This window comes from Eleutherodactylus coqui, chromosome 3 (assembly GCF_035609145.1).
Source record: "Eleutherodactylus coqui strain aEleCoq1 chromosome 3, aEleCoq1.hap1, whole genome shotgun sequence".
Classification (NCBI taxonomy): Eukaryota; Metazoa; Chordata; class Amphibia; order Anura; family Eleutherodactylidae; genus Eleutherodactylus; species Eleutherodactylus coqui.
The window spans coordinates 19,232,978-19,255,912 of record NC_089839.1 but is presented as its reverse complement, the minus strand read 5'-3'; the positions used below and the strand labels follow the sequence as shown (position 1 = coordinate 19,255,912).

The 22,935-nt window shown below is 47.6% G+C and overlaps 1 protein-coding gene across 1 annotated transcript; it reads left to right on the top strand.

Moving 5' to 3' along the window:
- Positions 1–733: 733 nt before the first annotated feature.
- AARS2 (alanyl-tRNA synthetase 2, mitochondrial) lies at positions 734–21,864 on the top strand. Its single transcript, XM_066595246.1, is given in 23 exon segments — positions 734–773; positions 776–1,017; positions 1,675–1,863; positions 2,938–3,083; positions 3,184–3,375; positions 4,777–4,921; positions 5,003–5,148; positions 7,436–7,544; positions 7,620–7,658; positions 8,092–8,203; positions 8,270–8,397; positions 8,654–8,801; positions 8,876–9,045; positions 9,118–9,231; positions 12,441–12,581; positions 12,673–12,810; positions 13,916–14,025; positions 14,253–14,361; positions 17,132–17,254; positions 19,380–19,490; positions 20,581–20,667; positions 20,913–21,023; positions 21,092–21,864. Coding segments are annotated over 23 exon segments (3,033 nt in total). The 3' UTR covers positions 21,275–21,864.
- Positions 21,865–22,935: the final 1,071 nt, after the last annotated feature.

The window sequence follows — 22,935 nt, the reverse complement described above, 5'->3', positions numbered from 1 at the left end:
AAAAAAATGTTTAAATCACGCTGCTCGTGTCCGTGTGATACGCGGGTATTCGCGGTGCCTTACGCAATCCTACACGGTCACTGCCAGCAGAGTATGGCTGCAAAACGTGTAAACCGCTGCGGGTTGACCGTGGCCATCAGCCCATAGAAGAATCACAACTGAAGCATGTGATTGGCTGAGCGGGCACACGCACATGACCGCACGCTGCTTCTTCTGGGTCCGTTGCGGCGGGCTCCGAGGCCGCAGTGCTGGATGAGGAGCCGCTGGGATAGGATTACCTTAAGTTTTTATTGATTTTAAGCCCTTTTAACTTTTTTCCAACTCCCAGAAAACCCCTTTAACAGGGTTGTGATACTTCACGTAACTTGTGGCGCTGATTTTGGAAGAAAGTTCCAGATCCGCCCGGCACCAAGGTATATCCGGGGACATATCATAATGTTTGCATTAGAACTTTTTTTTTCTCGATTTCCAAAAATGTTGGCGCTATTTGCTGGTTTGCGTCAGCCAAGCAAAAAGTTGCATTAGACTTTTTATAATCCCTGATCGATTTAGATTTCTCGGTGACATGATAAATAATCGAGTTCCACTATCCATTCCCTCGTCAAGTCCTGTGCCCTATGAATGTGTAAAAAGGAAACCCTACTGCTTGTTATTTAATAAAGTTTCCAAATTCAACTACGCATCAAATTCTGTCCATTTAATAAAGTTTCTCAATCCAAAACCTATAGTGCACATGCGCAGGAAAAGGCCGGAAGTGACCTTGCTCCCCACCAGCGTAACTGTGTCTTTGCCATTCGCAAGATGGCGGCTCCCTGGCGCTTGCTGCAGGGACTGACATGCTGTGTATCGTGCGGTCGCCGGTCCCTGTCTTCAGCGGCCTCCCCGTCCTCTGCCGCCATTCGCCGCACTTTTTTGCGCTATTTCGAGGAGCAGCATGGACACCGGCACGTCCCGTCCTCCTCGGTACGGCCTCGGGGAGACCCTAGTCTGCTCTTCGTGAACGCAGGGATGAACCAGGTGAAGTCACGTGGGAGCTAACGCAGTGCTCGATTGGCTGTAGTTATTTAAGGGGCGTGTGTAGAGGTTGTCAAGGTGCTGGAAGCGGCGGGGCGGAGCCACTGAGATGATTGACAGGGGATGCAACCAATGACAGGCTTATTATGTGTCATACAGTGTGTATTATAATAACCTGCATATAATACTGTATTATTATCTGCCTAGTGCAGTTATACATGCACGCCGGTACATGGATCACTAATGGTGCTGCTGGTTCATTTCACTTGTGTGAATAGCCCTAAATGTCATGTGGAATATGTCGCTGAGATGACAAAGTGTCGGGGTTACAGACTGAGCTCCCTCCGTTTAACCGTATATCTAAGGGGTTAAACAGCAGGGATCTGGGCCATCTCTGATTCTGTCAGTTGCAGCTTTCAGTCTTATCCAGGCTGTTGTGGAGATCCCATGGGAATGGCGCCCAGGCCGGCGCGCTCAGAATGACGCATATCTACGTGATTCTGTGGTAAATAGACCGCACAGAAGACGCTCATTTATGTCATTTTGCATCAAGGGGTTAATATGCTGCAAATAGACGTCATTACATAAATAATGGCCTTCGACCGTCCTCGGTCTCTGGTGGTCCGAAAGTTAGGTTCTATTCTTCTTCTCCTCCTCCAGTTTAAGCCCATCTTCCTGGGCACGGCGGACCCTCGCAGCAAGCTGGTGCAGTACCGCAGGGTGGTGAACAGTCAAAAGTGTGTGCGAGCCGGGGGAAAGCACAACGACCTGGAGGACGTGGGCCGCGACATTTATCACCACACCTTCTTCGAGATGCTGGGAAACTGGTCATTTGGAGATTACTTCAAGGTATGAAAGTGACCCCAGAGCTGATGTCACCACAAATATCTGCTCCGGGTCGCATCTGATGATGGCGACGATATCTGCCATGGGTTGCATCTTATGACGGTGCCGATAACTGCCCCGGGTTGTATCTGATGTCACCGGCCATATCTGCCCCGGGTTGTATCTGATGTCACCGGCCATATCTGCCCCGGGTTGTATCTGATGTCACCGGCCATATCTGCCCCGGGTTGTATCTGATGTCACCGGCCATATCTGCCCCGGGTTGTATCTGATGTCACCGGCCATATCTGCCCCGGGTTGTATCTGATGTCACTGGCCATATCTGCCCCGGGTTGTATCTGATGTCACCGCCGGTATCTGCCCCGGGTTGTATCTGATGTCACCGCCGGTATCTGCCCCGGGTTGTATCTGATGTCACCGCCGGTATCTGCCCCAGGTTGTATCTGATGTCACCGCCGGTATCTGCCCCGGGTTGTATCTGATGTCACCGCCGGTATCTGCCCCGGGTTGTATCTGATGTCACCGCCGGCATCTGCCCCGGGTTGTATCTGATGTCACCGCCGGCATCTGCCCCGGGTTGTATCTGATGTCACCGCCGGCATCTGCCCCGGGTTGTATCTGATGTCACCGCCCGCATCTGCCCCGTGTTGTATCTGATGTCACCGCCCGCATCTGCCCCGGGTTGTATCTGATGTCACCGCCCGCATCTGCCCCGGGTTGTATCTGATGTCACCGCCCGCATCTGCCCCGGGTTGTATCTGATGTCACCGCCCGCATCTGCCCCGGGTTGTATCTGATGTCACCGCCCGCATCTGCCCCGGGTTGTATCTGATGTCACCGCCCGCATCTGCCCCGGGTTGTATCTGATGTCACCGCCCGCATCTGCCTCGGGTTGTATCTGATGTCACCGCCCGCATCTGCCCCGGGTTGTATCTGATGTCACCGCCCGCATCGGCCCCGGGTTGTATCTGATGTCACCGCCCGCATCGGCCCCGGGTTGTATCTGATGTCACCACATGCCAACTATCTGCCCCTTCCCTGATGTGACCCTGTATTTCTCATGTTGTTTTCCTGCAGGAAGAAGCATGTAGAATGGCGTGGGAGCTGCTGACATGCGGTTACCAGATCCCAGCTGAGCGCCTTTATGTCACATACTTTCGGGGAGACCAAGAGCTCGGCCTTGTTGCAGATGAGGAGACCAAGGAGATTTGGCTCAGCCTAGGGTAAGTCCAGTACGATATGGATTGCAGAGGTCTGTATAACCAGGGCCATATCCATATCCATCAGCCTGGAGGATCTCCTCATTTGTGTTTCCCTCATTAGGGTACCAGCTTCACGTATCCTGCCATTTGGTCTAAAGGAAAACTTCTGGGAAATGGGGGACACGGGCCCCTGCGGGCCCTGCACAGAGATCCACTATGATCACATTGGAGGTCGAAATGCTGCAGCCCTGGTGAACCGGGATAGCCCTGAAGTCGTGGAGATCTGGAACCTGGTGTTCATGCAGTATAACAGGTAGGTCAGTGCTGATATACAGTCTGAGGTTCATGTATTGTGGGGGAAGGGTTTAATGATCTAGAACCTGGTGATCATATCAGTAGGGTTACTATATGTATTCGTACCTAGAGCTTGGCCATGACCATCTAGAATCTGATGTCCCAGCAAATATAATTCATGGTAATCTAAAACCTGCTCTATATGCAGTGTAAAAAGTAGATTATTCTAGTCTAATAGTTGCCACTGATAGGCGATGATACTCTAGAACATGTAGAAGATAGGTCACCATTATCTCGTACTGGATATGTGGTTATACCAAGAACTCAACATTCATACACTACAATGAATTGGCTTTAATAATCTAGAACCTGTCATTAATACATTAAGTAGGTGGGGACTATCTAGAACAAGGTATTCGTATGAAATAATGGTTCATTAATATACACAGTCTTGTGTTCATGCAGTGTAATGGATCCTAATACTCTAGAACTTGATTCTAATACAATACAAGAGGTGGGTTATGGTATCTAAAACCAAGTGTTCATGTAATGAATACTTCTTTTTGATAATCTAGAACCTGAAGTTTATAATTAGTAGACAATAGGTCACCATAATCTAGAACCCGGTGCTCATGGAGTATATTACATAAATCAAGAAAAATCTAGAACCTGTGATTCTAACAGTACATAATTGTTATTTGTCCTGGGACTTGTATTTATGAAGTGTAACAGGCAGATCACAATAACCAAGGACCTCTTAATGTTGCATTATGACGGATCGTTCATGATAATCTAGAACCAGATCCTCGTGTAATGTAAATGGTAGATTATTATATTTCAGAACCTAGATTTCTAAGACATCTTGAATAGATATTGACAGGTAGGGGGTGGTATCTAGACCCAGGCGTTTATGTAATAGGTAGTTGTGATCCAGGACCTGGTATTCTTACAAAGTATCAGGCAGATTGTAATAATCTAGTGCCTATTGTTCAGAAGGTATAACAGGAAGGTGAAGATATTCTAGAACCTGGTGTTTATAAAGTTTAACAAAGTAGGTCATACTAATCCAGAACCATTTGTTTTTAAAGTGTAGTCGGTAGGTGGTAATAATCCAGAACCTAGTCTGGATGAATGCTTGGTTCTAGATGATTGTGACCTACCTGTTACACTTTATAAAGTTTATGTAGGTAGGTCATAATAACCTAGAACCTGGCATTTTTGAGCTGTAACACATAGGTAATGATAATCTAGAATCTAATCTTTAAAAGGTGTTACAGATAGGTCATGCTTATCTAGACCCTGATATTTATAAAGTATTACAGGTTGCATGTAGGTCATGATAATCTAGAACCTGACATTCATAAAGTGGAACAGGTAGGTAATGATAACTTTAACTTAGTGTTCATGTTTTTATGGGCAGGGAGACAGATGGGCGCCTCATGCCACTGCCGCAGTGTCATGTGGACACAGGGATGGGACTGGAGAGGCTGGTCACCATCCTTCAAGGAAAACGCTCCAACTACACCACAGACCTGTTCACGCCCATTCTGAGTGCCATCGAGCGGGTGAGTGTCACGGATCACGTTCTCTGATCGTCCACTGAAAACATTTCTTACGTGACCTGAACCAATGGACATTTCTCTTAGGGCTCTCAGGCCCCTCCGTACCAGGATAAGTTGGGCATGGAGGACGCACATCACGTGGACATGGCTTATCGTGTGGTGGCCGATCACATCAGGACTCTGTCCGTCTGCATTGCTGATGGGGTGTACCCTGGGATGTCCGGAGCAGAGTGAGTGCTGACATGATGGAAAAAAACCGCTACATCTTAGTGTAACTCCTTGTCTTCCACATTCACGGGAATGCCTAGATTCATCCTTAGTGTGAGTCTGGTGTCTGCCACTTGGAGGCAGTATTGCCGCTTTTCAATATCGGCACCCATAAGCTCCATGCTAGTGGAAGGATAGCTGCATCAAGTTATCAAGAGACATGATCCAGACTACTCCGAAGGGAGAAATAATCCAGGGATCCACTATAGAAACCCTATAGCGTACTACCACACCATAGTTTTGTTCCCCAACCCATTAATATTATTTAACCCATTCCCTCCCCAGGACGTAGACTTATGCCCTATGGATGGAGCAGGCTCAAAAGCTGTTGATTGCGGCATGTAAAGGGTTCACAGAGGGAGGGCACTCCCTCTGTGTCAGCCCTCATAGGGAGCGTTGGCCCTCTGCTATGTGCTACTTTATGCAATAATACATTGCAATACAAGTACTGCAATGTATTATCATAGGTTCACATTTACAAGTCCTGTACAGGGACATAAAAAGTCTATAAAAATAAAGATGTAAAAAATAGTAATATAAAAAAAATTTCCCCTCTTTGTTAAAAATAATTACATTTTGTTTTGTTGCACCTGTAATGACTTGTATAATAATTTTTTATCCTGCACAGCAAATGCTGTAAATAAAGCTGAGTCAAAATGCTTTTTTTGTTTATTTCGCATCTATATAGAACAATAGTTTCCAATGGAAGCGGTCACATGTGCGACTTTTACATACGCTAAAAATTCGCACCTGGAAAAGATAGAACATATGGGTGCCAATGGACGCAGTCACGCTATTTTTTTTTTATGCGCAAAGTGCGATATATATATTTTTCTTTCTTCACACGCCTATACATGCACGTAGAAAATCGCTCATGTGACTGAACCCTAAAAGTGATTTAAAAAAAAAAGCCATTTATACCCCAAAATGATGCTAATAAAAACTACAGCTTGTCACACAAAAACGAGCCCTCCCAGAGCTCCACCCATCGAAAAATAAGAATGTTATGGAAGGTGGAACGCAAGAATGCAAAAAAAATATGCATTTTCCGAATAAAAAGGGTTTTACTTTGTGCAAAAGTGAAAAAATCTAAAAAATAATATAGAATTTTAGTAATTAAATCGTACCAAACCGCAGAAAAAAAAAATGTATCATGTCATTTATGCCGTCATGTTTATGATTGACGCTCTAAAAAAACTCCAAAAACAATGGCAGAAATGATGTTTTTTTTTTCTCCATGCCCTGTAAAAAAAATAAATAAATAAATAAAAGATATACAACACATTAGAGGTACCAAAACTCAGTACACAAAAAAACGAGCCATCATAAGGGCATGTCGACTGGAAAATAAAAAAGTTGTGGCCTCATGTCCACGGGGAAAATCAGGCCCGCTACGGATTCTCCATGGAGAATCTGCAGCGGGTCCCTCCTGCCCCGCGGACATGAGGGCTGAAAAGAGGAATAAACTTACCCGCAGTGAACCATGCAGGTCTTCTCTTCTTCACGGCCGGATCTTCTTTCTTCGGCCTGGCGGAAGTGCCAGGCACCTCCGCCGGGCCGTAGAAAGAAGATCCTGCCGCGAAGGAAGGAAGATCTGCATCGCCCGGAGCAGGTGAGTTTAATTCAGGCGCGGGTCTCCTGTGGATCCGGACGGCTTCCATAGGCTTCAATAGAAGCCTGATTGAGCCGTCCCCGTGGGAGACCCGCACCTAAATGGAGCATGTCCATTTTTTTTCATGCTCCAGGATTTTTTAAATTCACTCTTATTAACCATCTGCGGGGATTTATCTACCTGCGGGTGGTCAATGCATCCCTATGGGGTGCCGATCTGCATGCGGGTGATCTGCTGCGAATTTAAAATCTTCTTTTCCCCGTGGACATGAGGCCTGTGGCTTTTGAAATGTGGAGAGAAAATCCCCCCAAATTGTCGCATCCTTACGTAGGCTATGTCACAAAGAGGTTAAAAGCAGTCTCCATTTTGGACAATCTACTTGTTAGAAGTGTCCGCCTTCTGAGACCCCCAGAGATCAACTGTAATCTGCTAGCAGTATGTGTTCAGTTTCCCTGCAGCGCTCCAACAGGGGAAATTGAGTATTACACCCTGTCCATTCATATCAATGACTTGTGTGTCAGGGTCAGGATATGACAGTCCTCCAGAACGACAGACTGCGGCCAAGTGATGCGTCCCGCCTCTATTAACTCATAAGTCCCTAATATGGTGTATGTAAATGAGATTTCTCTGCTCTGCAGACTCGTGTTGCGCCGCATCCTGCGCCGAGCCGTCCGGTACTCCTCCGAGATTCTCCGTGCTCCTCCTGGCTTGTTGTCCTCCTTGGTTCCCACTGTGGTGGAGATCTTGGTAAGTGGAGACACTTCAGCCTGATATGAGCTCAGTTGTGATGCTGAATGCTGACACTTCGTGACTGTGTTACAGGGGGAGGCGTATCCTGAGCTGGAGCGTGAGAAATCACAGGTCAGTAACGCTTCGCTCAACACCCAGTAATATGTGAGTGGCCAGAAAATCAGCAGTAGGTCTGAAAATTGTCTAGACTCAGTCCTGCTCAAACAGCTGAGAGTTCGGTGCAGTGTATCATGTTACGGACTAAACACAATGGCCACCATGATGAGGACTCCTTTTGACTCTAAGTCACATGACTTAGTCTTCACCGAGTAGTAGATGATTTTCCGATTGCGTAGATCTCTTGTATATTACTGAGCCGGTAAAAAGTTACACAACTTTTTGAAGTTGCAGAAATATTGCATGTAATTGGAATTTATCCAGTGACTATCCTGGGAAAAGTCATCAGGGGGTAGCTGACTGCCTGTGGCCCCTATATAAGTTGTGTTGGGACCAGGGATCGGCGTGTTTCCGGCTGTTTGTGATGTCACTTTCTTGCTCGTTTCAGATCATGAGGATTCTGAATGAAAACGAGGAGATGTTTCTGGTCTCCCTCCAGCGGGGGCGCCATATCATCAACCGGACTATACAGCAAGGAGGAGCCAATCAGACGTTTCCAGGTTAGTGATAGGATGGGGATTGGGTTAGTTCATAACTTTGTATGCACTCATGCCATCTCTCCGCAGTGGATGTGGCTTGGTCTCTGTACAGGAACCTGGGCTTCCCGCTGGACCTCATCAGGTTGATGCTGGAGGAGAGAGGACTGTCCCTGGATAAGGCGGCTCTGGATCAGCTGGCTGTGGAGGAGGCTGAGGTCAGTGACCACACACATACCCGGCTGAGAACCCAGAGAGTGAATAAGTATAGGTGCCCAGCTGTCCGGTCACTAAACATCCAGTAATCTGTGTGACTACATCAGAAAATGTGGAATATGATCTGTCGTCAGTATGGAAATGCCGCACAACCGTGCCAGTCTCCACTGTAGATTTAGTATTCCATTCATATCTAGTTTAGCCCTCTTTTTTTACATCCCAGTGCAGATTTATATCTTCCATGTTTTCTGCATTCAGATGAAGGTCAGAAATCAACAAGCGGATGGCACCCCAGCCCGGGTGCAGTTGGACATTCACTCTCTGGCTGAGCTGCAGCGCAAGGGCGTTCCCAGCACCAACGATTCACGAAAGTACAGCTACAGACTGGGGGCTGATGGGAAATACGGTAAGATGGCCGCCATTACTTTCCACAGAGTCGCCTTACCGGTGATCATCCTCATATAATGGTCTTCCCTGTAGTGTTCGCTCCCTGCCAGGCCACCGTACTGATGCTGTACAAGGACCGCTCCTTACTCTCTGCAGTGGACAGAGGTCAGCGCTGCGCAGCCATCTTGGACCGCACCTGTTACTACGCGGAGCAAGGGGGGCAGAGCTGTGATTTGGGGTACTTTGTACGAGAAGGGGAGCAGGTGAGAGGCGTCTGGCTGTATGTCCTCTGCTTACCTTCCTGTCATCTTACACCCCCTCTACCCTCCCTACAGGATGTCCTCTTCCCAGTGGAGTCTGTACAGATGGCGGGAGGTTACGTAGTGCACGAGATAACCGCCGCCGAACCGCTGAGGGTCGGCGATCGTGTGACGCTGTATCTGGATGAGGTATTTATGGCTGACCGCTAAACCAGAATCCATGATCCCTCTAAGCCTTAAGGTGCTTTTACACGGAACGATTAGCTTTCAGTGTAAATGCATGCGGAACGACGTATCATTACGTGTAAATGGGCAGTGGTTCACGACCGCCTGCTTAATGTGAATGAGCCCCCATTCATCTGTTGCCCAACAGATCATCAGCGCCTGTGCAGTCGTTTAGATGACCGTCGTCCCATAAATAGGACATTTAGTTTCATGTCTCCTTCAGAGCAGCCCCTGCTGGTTCATTGTCTTTGCAGAGCAGGCTCAGACATTGTGCATTGTCAGTGTTTACTAATACTACACTGCAACTCCTGGAATGCAGTGCAGCAGAGCAGAATCTATTAGGCATGCTCAGCCATACCGTTAAGGCCGCCTGCACACGAACGGATTTGCATTGTGGAATCCGCGGTCGGCATCCGCACAGCGAATCCGCAGCAAATGCCATTCATAGCATGTTATGGGAAATCGATTCTTTCTGCGCACTTGCGGAAACCAATTGCAGTTTCCGTGAGCGGAGGAAAAATCGCAGCATGTTGTATTTTCATGCAGTAACCACCCGGACATTGAAGTCAGTTGAAGCCACCCGGCCTGCGGCCCGTCTGCAATTGTCATTCACCTAGTGACCGTGCGGGAAAGATTATTAAAAAAAACGTGTACTGCGCTCGCCGCAGCCATCCGCAGTACAAAAAGAAGACAGGTATGCGCTGACGCCAGCTGCTGTCAGGGTCGGATTCCGCTATGGATTCCAACCCGTTCGTGTGCAGGCGGCCTAAGGGTGTGCTTGTGTAGTGCCAATACATTCCAACTGCAATGCACTATTTCGAGGCCGGGCATTATGGGAAATGCATTATCTGCTTCTGTTATATAGATGCTACGGCTCCTGGGATGCAGTGCAGTGTAGTGTTTATTTCTGATCTAGAGATGCTTCATCTCCCACAATGCACCACTTCTGGATATTGCGTGGTATTCCAGGAGTTGCAGTGTGACAGCTGCGTGGCGAGCGCACAAGGCATTAAACTTGGCTGCAGTTATAGAAGTTTCTCTATCAGAAGTGAACGCTACAATGCCCAAATATGTCACGACAAAGCATTGCTGGAGTTGTAGGCTTCCGGTACGGTCTGATGTCCGGGCTCGGGTCGCATCGCAGTCCGGGAGTTGTTACATGTCCGTGGCTGAAGCAGAAAACTCCATGCGACCGGAGCCCGGACATCAGACCGTACCGGAAGCCTACGACTCATGCAATGCTGTTGTGACATATTTGAGGAATGTAGCGTTCACTGCTGATAGCGGAACTTTTATGCCGTGCGGCTAAGTTTATAGCATTATGTGATTGCCGCTCAGCTGTCACACTACAGCTCTGGGGTGCAGCATTATACCCCGCTGTGTTGCATAGTTGGAGATGTGAGTTTCTTTAGGAGGTGTAAACACTACAACTCCTCCTATGCAATGCAGCGGAGCTTATTGGTATGTCATGCCTGCTTAGCTGACACCCTACACGATTCAGTACTGCGATATGGTGCATTGTGGCAGATAAGAGCCTCTTTATCAGGAGGAAACACTGTATCTCCCACAATGCACCACAGGGGAGATCTGGTTTGCATCCTAGTAGTTGTAGCGTGTCAGCTAAGCAGTGAGGACATAATGCAATAACTCTGCTGCACTGCATAAATGATGCTCCCAATTCAGGTCTGAAGACCCGCGGTCAGGCCAGGACACACCTCCGAACCTCATATGTTAAATAGATGCTGCAAAAGACAGCGCGGGCGGGCCTTAAATACTGCGACGACTCCCTGCAGCGCAGCAGAGTTTAGTGCATTATGCCTTCACCGCTAAGCTGACACACGTGTAAGAAAATCGCACAATTTTTGATTGATGCGATTTTGTCAGAAAATACAGAATTTTGAAGCCCAGGCTTTTCAGTTGCTTCATTCCCATCTGCGATGTTGCAAGATTTAGAAATGGCTGCATGCTGTATCTTTCTGCGTTTTGCGTTTCTGTTTTTTTTCTGGCCCATGTTTCCCTATGGAGCCTCCAGTTTATCGCATCGCAGCGCATCAACTTGCAATGTTCATGTGATGCATTTTTAATATTTAACATTCCTGTTGTCTATCGTGTGGGCAAATCCCGTGCGGCAGCGCTGCGCTGCGGAACGGTTTTCAGGAAAGAGCATCACTGACGCTCAGAAATCACGTGGACAAAAATGTGATTTTATTTTTTATTTTTTGCCGCGATTTCCTCGCGACAAGACCATGATCGCCAGCGTGAGGGAGGCCTTGGGCCACTCTCACACACGTGCTTTTTACCGCGATTACCACAGCGTTTTGAACGCCGCGGTACAACGCTCCCATTGATTTCAATTGGGCTTAGCCGACCTGCGCTGAAATGTGTTTTTTTTCTAACCCCGCCATTTTCAAGCACCGTGTGCTGTATATTGTAGCGTTTTCATTAGAGATGAGCGAGCGTACTCGGTTCGGGTGTTTTTGCACTCGAGCACCGCTTTTCCCGAGTAACTGACTACTCGGACGAAAAGATTCGGGGCGGGGAGCGGCGGGGAACAGGGGGGAGCTCGCTCTCTCCCCACTCCACTCTGCAACCCCCCGGCGCCCCCCGAATCTTTTTGTCCGAGTAGTCAGTTACTCGGAAAAAGCGGTGCTCGAGTGCAAAAACGCCCGAAACGAGTGCGCTCGCTCATCTCTAGTTTTCATGCTTTTTAGCGCACCTAATCGCCCATCATAATGATGGGGTTCGTTAAAAATGCTATTGAACGCAGTAACCAGCATTTGAAAACGCCGGTAAAAATCACTGCGTATCGCCGACCCCGTGTGTGAGAATGGCCTTAGGATGCAAAGCAGCACTCAAACGTTGTGCATTCTGGGAAATGTAGTGTTTATTTCGGATCTAGGAAAACTACATCTCCCACAATACACCGCATCAGAGTATTGCGTTGCATCCCGGGGGTTGTAGTGTTTAGCCCTGCGATGCAGTTCAGTGGATTGTGACCTCCGCTAACCTGTTAGGAATGTGTTGTTAGTATTATCCTTATTCCTGTATATAGCACCCACATATTCCGCAGCGCTGTACACAGATTTTCAGAAATCCTATATGGAGAAGCCTTATAGGTTGTGATGATGACCTATCAGCGATACCTTATAGTTCTTGTCTGTCCCCCCTCCTAGGGCCAGCGGCTGGCGTGTATGGTAAAGCACACTGCCACCCACCTGCTGAACTTTGCCCTGCGCCAGGTCCTCGGCGAGGGCACAAATCAGCGCGGGTCACATGTCACGGCAGAACGCCTGCGCTTTGATGTCAGCGTCACGGTGAGGCGACTAATGAATCACATGAAGGAGATTTGATGCCAAACCATTCTCGTTTGCAAAATATATAATATGCATATATCTATATCTTTAGGGCGCGGTGAGCGGTCGGCAGCTGCAGGAGGTGGAGAAGCTGCTGCAGGAATTGATCGCCGAGGATCTGGAGATTGATACGGCACACATCCCGCTATCGGACGCCAAGTGTATTCAGGGTCTCAGGACTGTGGATGAGGTAGACTATCCTACTCCTCCTGTATGATACTCTGCTGCGTTGTATTGTGGGAGGTGTTGCTACACCATCTGTGCTAGGGAAGCGTATAAATGAGAAGCGATTGGTGGAAGGGGCCAAGAATCGGCTGAGGATGAGACAAAATCCCATCCTTCTCAAGGCAGCCAAGCAAACAAAGCAAAGGCTCAATGAGTATGGGGAGCCCCATAATTGTAGATAGAGGGGCACTAACTTTTTGTATAACTTCTGCTCATCTACTAGCATATGTTAGTCTCACCATTTCTGTAATATATGTGCATCAAAAAGTTGTTGCTTTACCACTGTAAATCACAATTGAAGTGGCTGCCACTAGGGGTCTCCCTTCCAGCTTCTCTTCAATCCACTCTGTGTTGTTGGGTACAGAGCTTCTGTAGTAACACAAGGACCTTTCCATAGCTACAGGGGGAGGGGCAATCTTCACAGGCACCTTCCGTGCACTCACAAGCTGCAGGCTGACAGATCTGCATACACTGTGGGTGTGTGTCTGTATTTATATGCACACATCACACACACACATTTAGTGGGTTAGCTAACCATTTGGCCAGAATGTCTCTAAGTATTTGATCGTCCTGGGAAGGCAGAGCGGCGGACATTCAGATGCTGCCTCTCTGCTGATTGGACCAGAGGCAGTGTAATGCAGCATGGGAGTCAGGGTAAAGAAGTACAGGACAGTGTACTACTGGCAGAATGCTAGGCTTGCTACATACCCTTTCCCTGATAGGGAATAGGGAGCAGAACCAGATTAGGTGCTAGAAGTCAGCCACATCGGCCGTGCACTAGAGAGCGAAATAGCCAGAGGCAGCAGAGGTATCCCTGGTGTGTGATAGAAAGCTGAATGAGTTTGTTATTAGCTGCCGGGGACACCGGCAAGTGGGAAACCAGCAGGCAGTTCCAGTTTTGTAGTAGGGATCTCCAAGCTGCAGCTCACTGGAAAGGGACATGCTGGGAGTTTTAGTTCTGCAGTATGTGGAGAGCTGCAGGTTGGGGGTGGCTGATTGCTGCTCCTCTTCCCACCGTTCCCCAACTTCATATTTATATAGTCCTTTCTTAATGTGCCTCTTCCTGACAGGTGTACCCGGATCCCGTGCGTGTGGTCTCAGTTGGGGTCCCTGTGGAGAAGCTGATGAATCCAAGTTGTGAGGACGGTCTGCAGACATCTGTGGAGCTCTGCTGCGGGACGTGAGGATCTCCTTACACTTACTACGGATGACGTTCTGTGCACATTAGTGGGGTCTCACATTACATGGCAACCACTGTTGTCTGTGCTCCTAAGTAGAGGGGTCCCAATCCTCCCTGTCCCGTTACATCACAGCTCCCATAGGCCATGGTTATATGAGTAGACAGCCCCCTGGTGGGATGTGAAAGCCGAAAACCCCTGACGCATGTCACCTTTTCCTCATACCCAGACATCTGCACAGGACGGGGGCCATTGACGATGTGGTGATCGTCTCAGAAAAACCATTGGTGAAAGGGATCACTAGACTCATTGCTGTGACCGGAGAAGAAGCCAAACAGGTGGGTATAAAATTAGAGCTCAGATACAACATTCGTATACTCCAATCACCTCAAGAGCAGCATTCACCATTGTTATACTCAAGTCACCTCCAGAGCAGCATTCGTCATTATTACACTCCTGTCACCTCCAGAGCAGTAGTCACAGTTCTTATACTCCAGTGAACTTCAGTGCAGCATTCACCATTATTATGCTTCAATCGCCTCAAGAGCAGCATTCGTCATTATTACACTCCGGTCACCTCCAGAGCAGTATTCACAGTTCTTACACTCCAGTTACTCAAGAGCAGCATTTATCATTCGTATTCCTCCAACATGATTTCCCTGAACCATTGGTCACATGCAGCCCCATGCTACAAGCCGGGCTATAGTGTTTGGTATCCACATATCATGGATTGTGGATCCCTGAGTACCTGTAAGGATACATGAGGAGCCGTACTAGCACTAGGGCACGCAGGTATAAGCTGGCTTTCATCCATATTCGCCCACATCCCTAATCATCCAATGCGGTAAGACGTTTTGTAATTCGGAGAGGGTAACGGCGGTGAGAAGTCTTATTACCGTCATGGCGGTCTTTGTACAACCGCGGGGAAATACGTCGGAGGACTGGAGGAATTACTTATCAACGGTTAAGGACTATATAATAGTTAATATATCATAAATCTGTCTACCATAATAATCCCATTGTTATATATCTGCTGTATTATCAGCAGCAGATAACAGATACATTACTATATATCACACATCTGATTGCCGTTACGTCTTTAGTCTGCTGATTACACTTGTATCTTATTGTAGCCTAGTATGTAAGGCTGAAAAAAAGAAACTTATGTCCATCTAGTTCAGCCTATTAGCCCCAATGTTGATCCACAAGAAGGCAAAAACACTCAATGAGGTAGAAGCCCGATTTCCTCATTTTAAGGGAAACAATTACTTTCCGACTCCAATCTGGCAATCGGAATAATCCCCGGACCACCGACTCCCCTGAAGTCATCAGTGATATAACATGTAATATTGTATCGCTCAAGAAAGGCGTCCAGGCCCCTCTTGTACTCTTTTATCGAGTTCTTCATCACCACATCCTCAGGTTCCGCAGTCTCACTGCTCTTACAGTAAAGAACCCGCTTCTATGTCGGTGTAGAAACCTCCTTTCCTCTAGATGTAGAGCACCCCCTTGTTACAGTCCTGGATATAATTGGTGATGGGAGAGATCTCTGTATTGTCCCCTGATATATTTATACATAGTTATTAGAGTGCCCCCTTGTTACAGTCCTGGGTATAATAGATGATGGGAGAGATCTCTGTATTGTCCCCGGGTATATCTATACATAGTTATTAGAGCGCCCCCTTGTTACAGTCCTGGATATAATAGATGATGGGAGGGATCTCTGTATTGTCCCCTGATATATCTATACATAGTTATTACAGCGCCCCCTTGTTACAGTCCTGGGTATAATAGATGATGGGAGAGATCTCTGTACTGACCCCTGATATATTTATACATAGTTATTAGAGCGCCCCCTTGTTATAGTCCTGGGTATAATAGATGATGGGAGAAATCTCTGTATTGTCCCCTGATATATTTGTATATGGTTATTAGAGCGCCCCCTTGTTACAGTCCTGGGTATAAACAGATGATGGGAGAGATCTCTGTACTGACCCCTGATATATTATACATAGTTATTAGAGCGCCCCCTTGTTACAATCCTGGGTATAATAAATGATGGGAGAGATCTCTGTATTGTCCCCTGATATATTTATACATAGTTATTAGAGCGCCCCCTTGTTACAGTCCTGAGTATAATAGATGATGGGAGAGATCTCTGTATTGTTCCCTGATATATCTATACATAGTTATTAGAGCGCCCCCTTGTTACAATCCTGGGTATAATAAATGATGGGAGAGATCTCTGTATTGTCCCCTGATATATTTATACATAGTTATTAGAGCACCCCCTTGTTACAGTCCTGAGTATAATTGATGATGGGAGAGATCTCTGTATTGTCCCCTGATATATTTATATATGGTTATTAGAGCGCCCCGTTGTTACAGTCTTGGGTATAAACAGATGATGGGAGAGATCTCTGTACTGACCCCTGATATATTATACATAGTTATTAGAGCGCCCCCTTGTTACAGTCCTGGGTATAAACAGATGATGGGAGAGATCTCTGTATTGCCCCTAATATATTATACATAGTTATTAGAGCGCCCCCTTGTTACAGTCTTGGGTATAATAGATGATGGGAGAGATCTCTGTATTGTCCCCTGATATATTATACATAGTTATTACAGCGCCCTCTTGTTACAGTCCTGGGTATAATAGATGATGGGAGAGATCTCTGTACTGGCCTCTGATATATCTATACATAGTTATTAGAGCGCCCCCTTGTTACAGTCTTGGGTATAATAGATGATGGGAGAGATCTCTGTACTGACCCCTGATATATTTATACATAGTTATTAGAGCGCCCCCTTGTTACAGTCCTGGATATTATAGATGATGGGAGAGATCTCTGTATCGTCCCCTCATGTATTTATATATTGTTATTAGGTCGCCCCTCAGCCGTCTCTTTTTTTTTTTTTAAACTAAATAATCCCAATTTGAATCAATTCTTTAGTTTAGATGCACACCTCCGCCCATTCCGTTTATTACTTGCCCGTCTTTGTACCCCCCCAATCTCTGATATGTCCTTCTTTGGTATCGGGGGCCAAAACTGTCCACAATAGTGACACACAGAATGACTGTTGTGTAATAATTGTACTCTGCAGGCACGAGAGGCGGGTCACGTTCTGCAGCGAGAGGTGGAACTCGTGAGCGAACGCATGAAGATGAGGCTTACCACCCTGAGCGAAGCCCAGCAGCTCTCCAGGGCGATCGGACAACTTTCAGAGGTGAGTGGAGCAAAGTGAAGAACATGGGTGATAAAATGCGGGGAAGGGGAGTCTGTTTTTTAAAATGTCAGTGGAATATTTGGATTTCGCCGCAGACCTGTAGCTGACTGCGCCTGCAGCGCTGTGTTACCTTCACGGTATTGCCCCTGCACAGTGGGAGCTGCAGCACCGCTCTATTGATGTAAATGCTGCACTTCTCATTACAGCAGGGGGCGCTGCTGTCCAGAGAAGAATTAGGAGAGGCCGTACACCAGCGCTGCAGCCCTTCGTTCTCAGGATCAGCGGAGGTCCCAGAGATCGGACCCCGCACCTATACATCCTAGCATTATGCCATCACTGTACAAGATGGGAATATCCATTGAAGACCCATTTCCACTAGTAGATAACCAGTCGGGTTATTAGGTATATGAGCGCAGCGCCTCCAAATTCCACAGCCAATATCGTTCATAGCATGCTATGGAAAACCGCCTTTTCCTGCACACGGGCGGAAATCGATTACAATTTTCCGTTCGTGGAGGAAAAAATCGCAGCAGGTTCTACTTTTGCGCGGGCTCCGCACGGACGGCTTCCATTGAAGTTAATGGGAGCCGTCCGATCCGCAGCCCTTCTGCAGTTGACATTGCGGAAAGGTCGCTGTTTCCGCGTCATCGCCTGGCGATGCAGGGCTTTAAAAGAAAATCTGCACTGCGCATGTCTGACAGCGAGCCGTGCGGGCCGTCCACAGAACAGAAGAAGTGACAGGTACTTTATGATCACTTTTGGAGGCGAGATGACAAGAAAATGGCAATTGTTGCTTAGCTTTTTTATTTACATGGATTTTTTTTTGTAGTCTTGGTAGGAAACGTGAGCGCACGATCTTCTGGTATTGCGCACCACGATCGGACATGCTGCACGTAATAAAGACACAGGCGGGAATTACCCAAAATACATCAATGGGCTTTTAGCACTGCGTATGAACGCATTCCGTGGCCACATACGCCGATGCCAGTGACCCTCACCGTATCTAGACTCCTACGATGCCGTGCGTTCCGGTCACTAAATCTGTGGTTGGGCGGACACTCGTCCGTAAGGGTGCGCTCCCATGGGCGATTTTACGTCCTATTACGATATAGATGGAACGCGCCCATAAAAATAACCCATTCATTGCAATCTGTTTATTCACATGATTTTGGCTGAAAATCTATACACGATGTATAGAAACGTTCTACACACTTTTTTAATAGTTACTATGGTTACATGGGATAAAAACTGATTGCAATCGCATCAAACAGGTGTAATCCGTTTTTTGGGTTTTTTTTTAATCGCTCCCATGTACTTGAATGGGCAATTTTTCATTCGAAAATACTTACAGATCGGACATTGTGTGATAGAATTTTTTTTTCTGCTTGGATTGATCATCTGATGTAGCGGCTGTCAGCAGGAGGGAGCGGGGGGGGGGGGGAGAGGGAGAGAGAGATCTCCCCTCCGTTCCGCCCCGTTCTTCCCCGCAGCTCCCTGCCCGCCGCCGGCACCCGAACCTTTGGTCGGGCAATTGCCTTTAGCAAGTATACTCGCTCATTTCTAGAAGTGACCAATGAAATTTGAGCGCTTTAGATTATAACGTCCCGTCTAAATGCTTGCTTGTAATCCCAGTGAGGTCGCTTTCCGCGCTCGTATCTGCGATCGCTGATGTGGATAGCTTCATGGGCCTTCTACTGCCTTCTGTCTGAATTTTACAGATTCCGAAGGGCTGAAAAAAGACGTCTTGTAATGAAAACTTCTCCGACCTTTCAAAAAACTCTGCATTGTAATTTCTCATCGTCTTCAAAATTCCTGCTTGCTGTCAGTGAATGATTGCACTCTTATTTCTGCCTTGCTCACACAGCTGAACATTTGTTACAATTGTATCCAGTCTAGACTATCCTCTGACATAAAGCTGTCTGGACTTTGTGCTGCTGATGTCTTTATGTCACAGAGGGTTCTCCGGACTGACACTAGTATTAAAGGCGCTGATAATTGCAAGTGCAGCCCTCACTGACCTCAATGGGAGCTGTGCCTGCATATAAAGGTTGTGGCCTCTACACAGGAGTCGGAGCAGAGATCCCGACCCGACATGTGATTGGTGATTTATATTTGTGTATTTCAGAGTGTTGACAACACCCCCATGCCTCAATGGCAGAGGAAGGAACTGCAGGTGTCTCTCAAGTCTTTTCAAAGATCCGCCAACACTGCCTTACGCAAGGTGCAAGAGCAACAGGTGAAGACAGCGACAGGGTTATCAGTTACATGCTGCATTATACTTCACAGCTGCTCTCACTATTCTGCTGGTGGAGTCACTGTGTACATACATTACTTATCCTGTACTGACCCTGAGTTACATCCTGTATTATACCCCAGAGCTGCACTCACTATTCTGCTGGTGGGGTCACTGTGTACATACATTACTGATCCTGTATTGCTCCTGAGTTACATCCTGTATTATACTCCAGAGCTGCACTCACTATTCTGCTGGTAGAGTCACTGTGTACATACATTACTTATCCTGTACTGATCCTGAGTTACATCCTGTATTATACTCCAGAGCTGCACTCACTATTCTGCTGGTGGAGTCACTGTGTACATACATTACTTATCCTGTATTGCTCCTGAGTTACATCCTGTATTATACTCCAGAGCTGCACTCACTATTCTGCTGGTGGAGTCACTGTGTACATACATTACTTATCCTGTACTGATCCTGAGTTACATCCTGTATTATACTCCAGAGCTGCACTCACTATTCTGCTGGTGGAGTCACTGTGTACATACATTACTTATCCTGACCTGATCCTGAGTTACATCCTGTATTATACTTCAGAGCTGCACTCACTATTCTGCTGGTGGAGTCACTGTGTACATACATTACTTATCCTGTACTAATCCTAAATTACATCCTGTATTATACTCCAGAGCTGCCCTCACTATTCTGCTGGTGGAGTCACTGTGTACATACATTACTTATCCTGTACTGATCCTGAGTTACATCCTGTATTATACTCCTGAGCTGCACTCACTATTCTGCTGGTGGAGTCACTGTGTACATACATTACTTATCCTGTACTGCTCCTGAGTTACATCCTGTATTATACTCCACAGCTACATCACAAACCTAAATCCGTACAGGATAAGTAATGGATGTACACAGTGACTCCACCAGCAGAATAGTGAGTGCAGCTCTGGGGTATAATACAGGATATAACTCAGGATCAGTACAGGATAAGTAATGGATGTACACAGTGCCTTCTCTATTGACGTGGACTCATTATGGCAGCCTGCGCCTCTTCATCTGTACTTATTCCCTGTTTTAGGCCATGAAGAAAGTTGAAAGTCTCATAGAGAAGTGCTCCCCCCATCAGTCAGTCATCGTGGACTCTGTGAGCGTGGAGTCTCTTCCGGTGAGTAGTTGATTACGGGGGATTTCGTAAGACCTGATTAGATGTTATGGTGCCTGCAGTGATCGGCCCTCCGCACAGGAGGATCTGTGACTGCAGTACTATACGACTATCCCATAAACTCCAGTTAGTCAGAGTCCTGGATTGGTCCTTTTCAAGGTGGAGATCTACTCCCCATCAGACAATGACCTCACTATGATGTCACTGCTTGTGGGGTCCCCCCGTCCACGGTTTTATCTCTCCGGTAGGTGCTGGTGAAGTTGGTGAATCAGGTGTGTGACAGACGTCCCGGCTCCGCTGTGATGCTGCTCAGCAAGCAAAGCTCTGGGAAAGTGCTCTGCGCCTGCCACGTCCAGAAGGTGAGCAGCGACTGATGGGGGTTGTAGTCCATAAGGTAAGATCTCACACGTTCCCTCCTCTTCTTCAGGGCTCCGTGTCTGGTCTGTCTGCTGTTGATTGGGCCGTCGCTGTCTGCTCAGCAATGAGGGGTAAAGCAGGAGGCACTGTCGTCGTGGCTAATGGAACTGGCGCTAGCGAGACCCTCGATGACGTTCTGCAGACCGCCGTGCACTTTGCAGAGATGAAGCAGCAGGAAGATGCGGGACGATAGCGTGGAGACTCCATAACTGGACCGGAACCATGGCGAAAGTTTATACCTCGATGACTCCATCTGTAGGCGATGTGCAACCAACTGCGGACGCACAATGTTGGTCAGATTGTCATATCGGCTCTGTGAGCTTACGACAAAGCTGCAGTCGCCCTTCTGCGGTTACATTGTGTTTTATACTCCAGTCACATCCAAGGCTGCAGTCAAATTCTAATCTCCTGTTTAACGCCAGGCTGCAGGAACTTGTGTCACTGCACTCCCTGCTCCGCTGTGATGCTGCTCGGAGCACTGCACAATTGCTAGATGTATCTTCTACATTGTGCTACACCAGAATGCAGTGCATTGTGGGAGGCAGCAGAATTCTAAATGCAGCTCTGGCTGTGACAGGTGTAGATACAGTGCTATGACCGCGCTGTTGTGTCATCGTCCTCCGAGAACCTGGGTGCTGCAGCGGCATTGAGTTGTCCTCTCTGGCGATGGCGGAGTTATGGCCGGTAAGAGCCGTTACGAGATGGTCTGCTGCTGGACGAAGGATCGGGCGTCTGTGCGCTGCTCTCCTATGGAGAATGTACACATAAATGCCTTGTATACAGGGTTGTGTTTTGTGGTTATTGGTGTACTGTACCTTTACGGTGAGCCCGTTGGTCATGCTGAAGCTGAAGGTGACCATGGATGGTGGTGGTCTGCTGGGGTTCTGCCGGACCGGGGGGAGGTGAAACGTTGTTAGCGGAGTCTTTTCTGCCTCGAATAAAGCCAAGCGTTTCCTGAGCATCTGCTGGACCCGAAGCACTGCGCAGAGATATAAGGACAGATGGGTCATATAGGGAGCTGCTCCCTATACGTGGACGTGCCAAAAGTCCTGGGACAGGAATGAATATCTTGTAGGTCTCCCTGTAGCGAAGTCTATGAAGGGCTGCAAATGGTCATCAAGCAATGAAATGTAGCAAGCATCGGTTAATGATGTGTTTAGGTGGAGCAGTGGACCCATCCCATGAGAACACCCCACACCAGTATAAAACCACCACCAGGCTACACTGTGCCTTGTTGACAACTAGGGTCCGTGCCTTTATGGGGTCTGCACCATACATGAACCCTACCATCAACCTACCATCAACCCTACCATTTGTACCATGACTCATTGGACCATGGCACATTGCCAACCTTCTAGGGTCTAGTTACAACCTCACGAGTCCAGGTGAGGCGCTGCTTCGGTGTCGTGGTGATAACAGGCACTCTGGTGGGTCCTCTGCTTTCATATCCCATGGAAGGTCAAGAACGCCGCACTGACCCATGGGATATACATGGGGGGTCTCCTGCATTGACCTCTGGGATATACATGGGGGGTTCTCCTGCATTGACCTCTGGGATATACATGGGGGGTTCTCCTGCACTGACCTGTGGGATATACATGGGGGGGTTCTCCTGCACTGACCTGTGGGATATACATGGGGGGGGGTCTCCTGCACTGACCTGTGGGATATACATGGGGGGGTTCTCCTGCACTGACCTGTGGGATATACATGGGGGGGTTCTCCTGCACTGACCTGTGGGATATACATGGGGGGGGTCTCCTGCACTGACCCATGGGATATACATGGGGGGGTTCTCCTGCACTGACCTGTGGGATATACATGGGGGGGGGGGGCTCCTGCACTGACCTGTGG